At 47.0% G+C, this 8027-nt stretch overlaps 1 protein-coding gene and 1 long non-coding RNA gene across 2 annotated transcripts in view; one reads left to right on the forward strand and one right to left on the reverse strand.

The window, feature by feature from the left end:
• Positions 1–1161: 1161 nt before the first annotated feature.
• CUNH1orf94 (chromosome unknown C1orf94 homolog) overlaps positions 1162–8027 on the reverse strand; it is a 37125-nt gene continuing 30259 nt past the window's right edge. Inside the window, exons 6-7 of the mRNA XM_010645219.3 lie at positions 6298–6494; positions 1162–1251 (exon numbers count right to left, since the gene is read on the reverse strand). Of these exons, the coding sequence (XP_010643521.1) occupies positions 1176–1251; positions 6298–6494 (273 nt within the window). The 3' untranslated portion in view covers positions 1162–1175. The remainder of the gene's footprint in view (positions 1252–6297; positions 6495–8027) is intronic.
• LOC104876963 overlaps positions 2733–8027 on the forward strand; it is a 10552-nt gene continuing 5257 nt past the window's right edge. The window contains exons 1-3 of the long non-coding RNA XR_784464.2: positions 2733–4606; positions 6078–6279; positions 6866–7729. This is a non-coding gene — a long non-coding RNA (uncharacterized LOC104876963). The remainder of the gene's footprint in view (positions 4607–6077; positions 6280–6865; positions 7730–8027) is intronic.

The following is an 8027-nucleotide window of genomic DNA, read 5'->3' on the forward strand; positions in this document are numbered from 1 at the left end:
GTGTATTGTGTACATGCATAGTTCATTCTTTGCACAGAGGGTGTATCCACTAGCATCTGTACAAACATTAGTGTATACTACATACACTCGCATTTGTTTCATGGCATCTTGTTAGTGTTTGTTAAGGAATAGCACATGGATTTCATTGCACAGACCAACTCTGGTCAGTGATAGGTGCCTGGGGCGCCTAGGGAGAATGCTTCTGTGGCTCTCTCCAGGCTAAGAGAGAGGGAGGGAATGCCTGTTGTGGGCTTAGACTAAGAGAGTTAAAGAATGTGTGCTATCACAATGTGTTCAGTTTCCCATCTCCGGATGTGCACACTCCATAAATGTGATCAGGATGCTGTCACTGTTGTTACTCAAGTCATCGATAAGAGGCAGACAAGTCAGATCCAGGACGGTGCTATGAGGTGCAATACTGAGGTTAACTTCTGGATTGACACTGATCTACAGTATTAGATACAGTTTGTCATTTAGGTTCATTTTGACATTGTGTTCCAGGCTACATCTATACTTCTTGTTTCTAAAAGATTCATTCTGTAAAGTCTCCACTTGGAATAGAAGGGGGTGAGTTCATTCTTTTCATGATGTCCAGAAAGCGGGATGCACAAAGTGAGGTGTCGGGAAGTGAATGGATCATAGGAGTAAGAGAGAAGTCCTCAATCTTGTGATTCCTAGGGTCCCACATTTAGACAGCATATTCCAAAGACTCCACCCGTGGACTTTTTATGTCCTGAGGAAAAGTGGAGTTTCACAGGGGAAACGAGCAGTAAAGAATACATGCATCATAACAAAAATAAACAGGCACATGCATTTCAAGCAGTGCAGAGTTTTATCATAAAATACAAACTTTCTAAAAGTAAGTGCCTTACTCCTATTTTAACAACAACAACAGAAACAAAACTCACTCGTGTTAGTGAAATACAGGTGCCTGTGTAGTTGAGCAAGTGAGTGTGAACAGGAGAGTATGCGTTTGGCTTGTGCTGTGTGTAAAGGGGCTGCAGGTGTGGCAAAGAGATGGTCGTTCAATGAATCTGGTCTTGCTGTTTTCTGTCCACGACCTGGTCTGAACCTTGGCTTTCCAAACTTCATACCAAGCTACTGTACAATCCAGAATTTCAGAGCCCTTAGACTTGATCCAAGGGCTAAAGGGGAAGGAGGGGAAAAAAAGAAGTCTAGAAATTTATGCCATTCCCACTGGAGGAAAAATAAGGGCTGTTCATTGGGGGCCCACCAGACGTTGAGCTGAACCTGAAAGAGAGGAGAATAGATGTCATGATCAAACTCCTGATACTACTGGAGAGGATAGAAAAACATTACATATTAATTTTGCCACTGTCAAAGATTGTGAAGACCGTGACGGGCTTGGAGGCTAAAAGCTTTAGAGTAATAAAAGAAAAACTTTGGTCTTGGGAAAACAAAACATTAAAATGACACTATTAGAGGACAATGAAGAGGTTCTAGTGCCACTAACTTGGAGCAGGAAACCCCTGCAAGCTTATAAAGGTTATTTCTGTAGGACCTAAGCTCTGTCCATGCCAGAATCACAGAGCAGGAAGTCTCTGGAGAGCCGAGCACCTTACCTGTGTGCCTGTGACCTCAGCAGACTAAATGTGTGGACAACACCAGAGAACACGGGCGCGGGCCTGGCGTTAGATCCACAACCAGAGGGAGGCTTCCTCCATAAATAACCCCTGCCTAAACCAGGCCCTCCGCTTCAACATAATAAGGAAAGTAAACAGTGAGATATCAGTCAGCACCTGCTAGGCCCTAAGAGAAGGAAGGGTCTAGAAGATGGCAGCCTCAGCTTTGAAGAGAAAAAATGCACACACCTCTGCCTTTTCTCCCAGCACACTCTTATTCATACGGCAAAAGTGGGCTCAGAAGCCATCTCCTATGTGAAGCCCTCCCTGACCTCTCCAGATGGGATGGAGTACTCCCACTTCTGGGATTCCATTGCAATTTCTTCACACATCTGCCAGGATTCTTTAAATGAATGGCAACGGAGCTCAAAACAAATTGCAACAGAGCAAAGAGCTAGATTTTGTCTAATCTGGGGATTCTCGGTCAGTTTTCAGCTGGGCAGTTTTCAGCTGGGCAGATGCATAATACAGAACAGACTCACGTTTGAGGCAGTCTCCCTTGAATTGATAAAACAACAAAGGCGGGGTGGGTGGAGAACAGGGGAGAAGAGAGGAGAGGCAACGGAAACAGAACACTGCATTAATTTGGAACGCCTCGGCTGGTAACAAACGGTATCTGTCTGTCTCTAGGAACATCCCTGGACCAGCTAGGCTTCGGTTATGTTTCAGTCCCTTCTCACTAAAATAAGTTCCACAAGAGCAGGAACAGCACTGGGGCTGTTTGCCATTTTATATTCAGACCCAGTCCAACACCTAGCATGAAGTAGGCACACTCTTTTCCTCTCTTTCAAAAGTCCTATTGGAAAATAAATGATTGAAAGTGATATTATTATAAGGACAACCCTGAATTCCACTCAGTTAGATAAAATAAAGGCGACAACAATTGTAGGAACTAATTGCTCATAACAAACCTCCTATCTGATTGCCACACCTCATGCAGCTAGCTGCTCCATGTTGAGAGCCTTTAATGGGGTCAAGGGCCAAGGGCCAAGGGCCTGTCTGGACAGGTAAAGTTGAGGGTCTGGAGAAGGACCGATCTGTGTGATAGAGCTGCCAAGGATGCTCCTAGAGAAGGAGGGGGTGGGGGAGGGGGAAGAAGAAGGAAAGGAGGAGGAGGTGGGGGGGCACCCACTATGCTGTTTTCTGTGTGACTATTACTCAGGCTCCTTTTAACTGCAAAATGTAGACACTTTGCACAGTTGTCCCACCCTGAGGAAGGTGTGCAGAGCAATGCTTCTGCTCCTTTTCCCCCCTTGCTTCCCTCACTTCATGCGGTTTTGTCTCTTGCTCTCTTTCTGCTGACACTCCTTGACCGTCTTCTGGGTCCCACGCTCCACTGTGGCCCTTGCAGTGTTTCCTACCCTGTGCAGCCTCAGCTGGGTTGTGTGCCATCCTTCAAGGCTCTCATAAGCCCTCGGAAGCTCCACCACCTTGCTCCATGCTCCCTGCGTCCCTTCCTACTGGGCCTGAGTTTTCTCTTCATTACTCTCCCATCTCTCGTTCTCTCCTCCAGGAAACATTTCCTGCACCTGGCTTCCAGGTCCCTTCCTGAGTCTCCAGGGTTCCACCCCTCTCTGTAGAGGTTCTGTCTTAGATCCCTTGCTGGTTCTGCTACATCTTCCAACCTTACCACTTGCTGGATGCCTCAGGGCTCAACCCTTGGGCCTCTTCTCTCTATACACGCACTACTTAACCCTCTTTTTGAATATCATGTATACGCCTATGATTTCCAAATTTATTCCAAGCCCCAACCTTTTCCCTGACCTCTAGACTCCCACGTTCAACTTCCCATTCACAGTTATATCAATCTGTCTAACAAGCATCTGCTAGTTTATATGGCCAAGATTGAACTCTTAATAAACAGATCCTTGCTCCAATCATCTTGACCTTAGCGTTTTTGGCACTGACACTCATTTATTTATACAAGTCTAAATCCACAAATTGTGCTGGACCCTTAACTGTCATCAAGTCCAATCAATGATCCCAGGAAAATGAATATCCCAGATCATTTCATTTCACTCCCGTCCCAGGGTCACCACCCTCATAACTCCATAGCATTTCTTTCTTGGACAGCATTCAAGGCTCCTGATGTACTCCCTGCACCAGCTCATACTTATATGGTCCATTCTTCATGCACTGGCCGACATGATCAGAAAAAAATCAGAATATATCTTCACCCGTTTAAAGGGCTTCATGGCTCTCCCGGGCTCTTAAGAGAAAACTTGCCCTGCCTACCAAGTCCTATCTACTTGGCTCTGGCAGCATCTCTGATTTCAGTTCTGCCCTTTCTCTCCTTCTCTCTTTGTGCACAATCCAGATGTTGCCATCTGGGAGCCTCTGCATGTCCTATGCTTTCTGCCCCAAGTTCTTCTTCCGATATATGTGCATGTTTCATTCTGTCTCACAAGAAACCTCCTTCCGTTCTTCCTCCCCTTCTCCCAGCACCTGTTGTTTCACGTTTACTTGGTTATCTCTTTATTGTTCATTTCCCTCCAAGAGTGCAAACTCCTGGAGAGGAGGAACTACTCTGACTTGTTCATTCCAGAGCCTCAGTGCCTAGGGCAGGGACATACCCAAAAGTAACTCAGTATTCTGACGATGCACAGATCATCTTTTGGGGGGGTGACGCAGGCCAACACCCCTTGAAGTCACTTTTCTGGCTCCATTGTCCCAGGTTCCCTAACCTCTCAGGGTACCGTTCCTCCCTCTGACTGCCACTCCTCAGATTCTCCGGCTGTCCCCAGCCTTCTTCCTGCTTCTCCAACAGTCCTTTCTCAGTCTCACTCCTTCTTCCCTTCTCCCTGCCCCTCTGCAGACATGCAGAAAAGAGCAGACCCAACCTGCCTCCACTCCTACTGCTGCTGGTCAGTGCTTCCTGCACCTAATGAAGACCTCGGGCCACCCTCCCTCCCAAGGGAAGCTCTCCTGGGTCCACATAGTATGGGATGTTTTCCGGCCTCCAGGTAAGAGGCCATTGATTACTTCTTGTGCAGCCCCTCACGGTCCTCTCCAGACCACATCATTTCTTTCTTCTCCCATTCTCTCTTCTCGTTTCTTTTTCTTCCACCCCTCATTCACTCGGAGTGCACAAATCTTTGGCTCCCCAGGTTTAACAGCCAAAAGTCTTAAATAATCCAATCCTAACCTCCCCTTTCCAATCCTAATTTCCACCTTTTTCCGAAACAAATCTGACACTCCAGCCAGAAGCCTTGATTCCCAAGTTTCCAGCGCACAGCCCCTTCCCACCTAAGAGCCCAGATCACCTTGCCCGTTGAGCCCTCCTCCCCTCACTGCTCCCTGCAGGGCTCCTCCTCTGACCTCAGGGCTACCTCCTTGGTCTTTCTTTTGCCAGGGCACTAACAGTGTTGGGTCCACCTTTCATCTGCTATTTTCTGTTTGAAGAGAGGAAGTAGGTACCATTCATCTGTGGGTCCCCTGCAGGCTAAATTCAAATTGACTACAGAAATTAACACAGTACTTCCTAGGGTGTGTTGGGTGAAATATACCATGATGAATTCTACAAAACAAGAAAGGGAGGGAGGGAGGAATGGCAGGAGAGAAAGAGATAAACAGGGTTGTGGCTATCATGTTCAAAGAACACTATGGACCACCTTCTTGAACGTTCCCCACACATCCTAGAAAATTAAATGATCTGAGAATTCCAACAGTTAAGAAATCTGTTTATCTTTGTTTCTCACCGCTTTTCCCATACAGATCTGACCACGGAAATGTTTTTCTAGCATTTTTCCCTTTTAACAAGATATTGGAGAAATGCTGATGAAAAGGATGTTCATTTGGGGATACGCAGCGGACCCCACAGAGAACATCTGTGATGGGGAAGGTAGGCGGGTGGGAATCGATGTTAGGTTGAGTGGTTTGGTCCTAATCCTAGAACCTGAGTTTCTCAACCCCGGGGCACATGTGTCCCATGGAATGCTGGGAAACTTGGACCTATGGGAATGACACAGCACCACCTGTTTCTTGGATATTCAATACTAACTGAAGATTTGGTGGGTGAGAATGAGTGCTATTTAATGTTATATAACAAACAAATGTACAATTAAACAACACGCAAAATTTGGGTAGAATTTTCAGCTAAAATTTTAAGTTTATGTTGGGTGTTTTCTGCTAAGCCCTCAGATTGTCCCAGAAAATGCACATCTCTCTCATCTAGTGTTTGGGAGTCTTTGGTGGAAAAATGTGAACAGTAGTAGGCCATCAAGACCCTTTAGGCAGGCCATCCGGGAAGTCAAGGGGATGTTCAAGACATTTGCCTGGGAAGGACTCAGAGTACAGCCAGTGGGGAATAAAAGCATAAGAAGATTACCCAGCCACATCCTGTTGTAAACTAAGCAAATGGGTATGAGCACTGTGTCATGCCCCGCTGCTGGCCACTGACCACGGAGTGGGGTGACTTTGCTTCTGCCATGGCAGGTGTAGTTCTGCAGTCCGACTGTATGTAGTGCTACAGCCCAAAATGGACCCACAGAGCCTGCTCAGCTCCACACCAGCCTCTGGTCACCGAACAAGACCCTCCCACAGCCATGGGATACACAGACCAAGAAAGGATCCATGGAGCCCAACCTGCTGGCCTCCCCTCTCCTAAAGCTCTTCAGATACAAAAAGGGCCTCCAATGTAGGTGACAGGACTCACCCGTATCCTTGGGGGAAGAGGTACTGCGGCCCATCTCCTGCCATGGGGGGAGGGTCTCGGGGATTGTTGGGCAGCTTTTGAGGTGTCCTCTGTGCGTACGGGTAGTTGGGCTGGACAAAGGGGATGTAGCTCAACAGGGGGGTGCAGGAAGAGCGGAAGATCTGCTGGCCCATCTGCTGTGGGTTGTAGAGTGTCACCTATAGGTCAGAGAGGAGAGAGGGGAGAGCTCACTGTCTCCCAGCCTTAACCCTAACTTGCCCAGCCACCAGGCCTGTGCCCCTAGTCCATGTAGGATATGCAGAAGACAATAGGTTGGGATGAAAAAGGGCCCAGGGCTAAGCTTCTATAGTGAGACTGGCAAGCTACCTAACTGATCTGAACTTCTGTTGCCTCATCTGTAAAATGGGCAAACACTATCTACATTGCATGGGGAGCGTGTCAGTTGACACAAGTAGAGAGACAGGTGTGTAATAAAGAGCAATTAAACACTGTTTCCATCCTCTTCTCTGTCTTCTTTCCTTTCTCTCTGTCAATAACCATCCTGAAAACTCCTTGTTCTCTTTTAAAGCTTCTAGTATCCCAAGCAAATCTGCTGTGATCTACATAGCATTGGCTTCTATCTCAAGATCTCAATAGATTCCAAGTTGAAGATAGCCCTGCCCAGAGGAAATCCCTGCAATGATGGAAGTGGTCTGTCTGTGCTGCCCACCTACGGCTCCACCGGGCACTTGAGATCTGGGTAGTATCAGTGAGGAACTGAATTGTGAATTTTACTTAATTTTAGTTCATTTAAATTTACAGAGCCACACATGGCTAATTGCTACCTAGCCAGACAGTATGAGGCTAGGAGAAAGGACAAACAGACAATGGGACTCAGCTCAAACCCAAAGGAAAGACAAGAATTTAGGGGGCTCCGGAGACTGGAACAAATTTTCACTAAGAACTGGGCTCCTGCTCTCCTATCCCTGACAAGGCAAAGACATCCTCTGCCTTAGTGGCTGGCATCTCCCAGCTCCAAGACAGTGCCTGGCACACAGTGATTACTCAATAAACATGTACCTAATGAGTGATTGCCGGGGAGGCTGGAGAGGTGAGATACTAACATCTTCTTAAATACCTGAAGTGACAGGGAGCTTGTTGCCTCCTGAGCACTGTATTCCACTAGTGACAGGCAATGGAAGCTGTGTCACTTATGAAGTTGATATCTATCCTCTTGTGTGCTGAGGGAGATTTCAGTCCGAAAAAAGTGGGGAAGATTCTGGATTTCCACTCTACCAGCAAGATCCTGGAGTCCTGCTGCTCAGGAGCATGGCACTAGGAGAGCGCTCTTACTCAATACAAACCCACTCAGGCCAGTATGTTTGAGTATTCAGGGGGTGCCAGACCTTCTTCACGTGGATGCTCTCCTTAAGCCTTCAAACAGCCCCATGAGGTAAGGCCACTATGATTCCCACTTCGGAGATGGGGAAACAGGTTCAGAAAAGTCAAGTGGCTTTTTCAGTGGGTGTCTCCAGTTCTTAACTGCAGTCAGACCCTCAGCGGGAGATGGGTGTGGTGGCATACATCTGAAAACCAGCAATCTGGGAAGCTGAGGCAGAAAGATCTCAAATTCAAGCCCAACTGGGAAATTTAGACTTAGCAAGGTCCTGTCTCCAAATTTAAAGATTAAGAAAGGGCTGGGGATGTAGTGTAGTGCAATCCCCAGTACCAAAAAAAAAAAAAAAAAAAAA

The sequence above is a fragment of the Fukomys damarensis genome, unplaced genomic scaffold, assembly GCF_012274545.1.
Source record: "Fukomys damarensis isolate Sample0158 unplaced genomic scaffold, DMR_v1.0_HiC HiC_scaffold_23, whole genome shotgun sequence".
Lineage (NCBI taxonomy): Eukaryota > Metazoa > Chordata > Mammalia > Rodentia > Bathyergidae > Fukomys > Fukomys damarensis.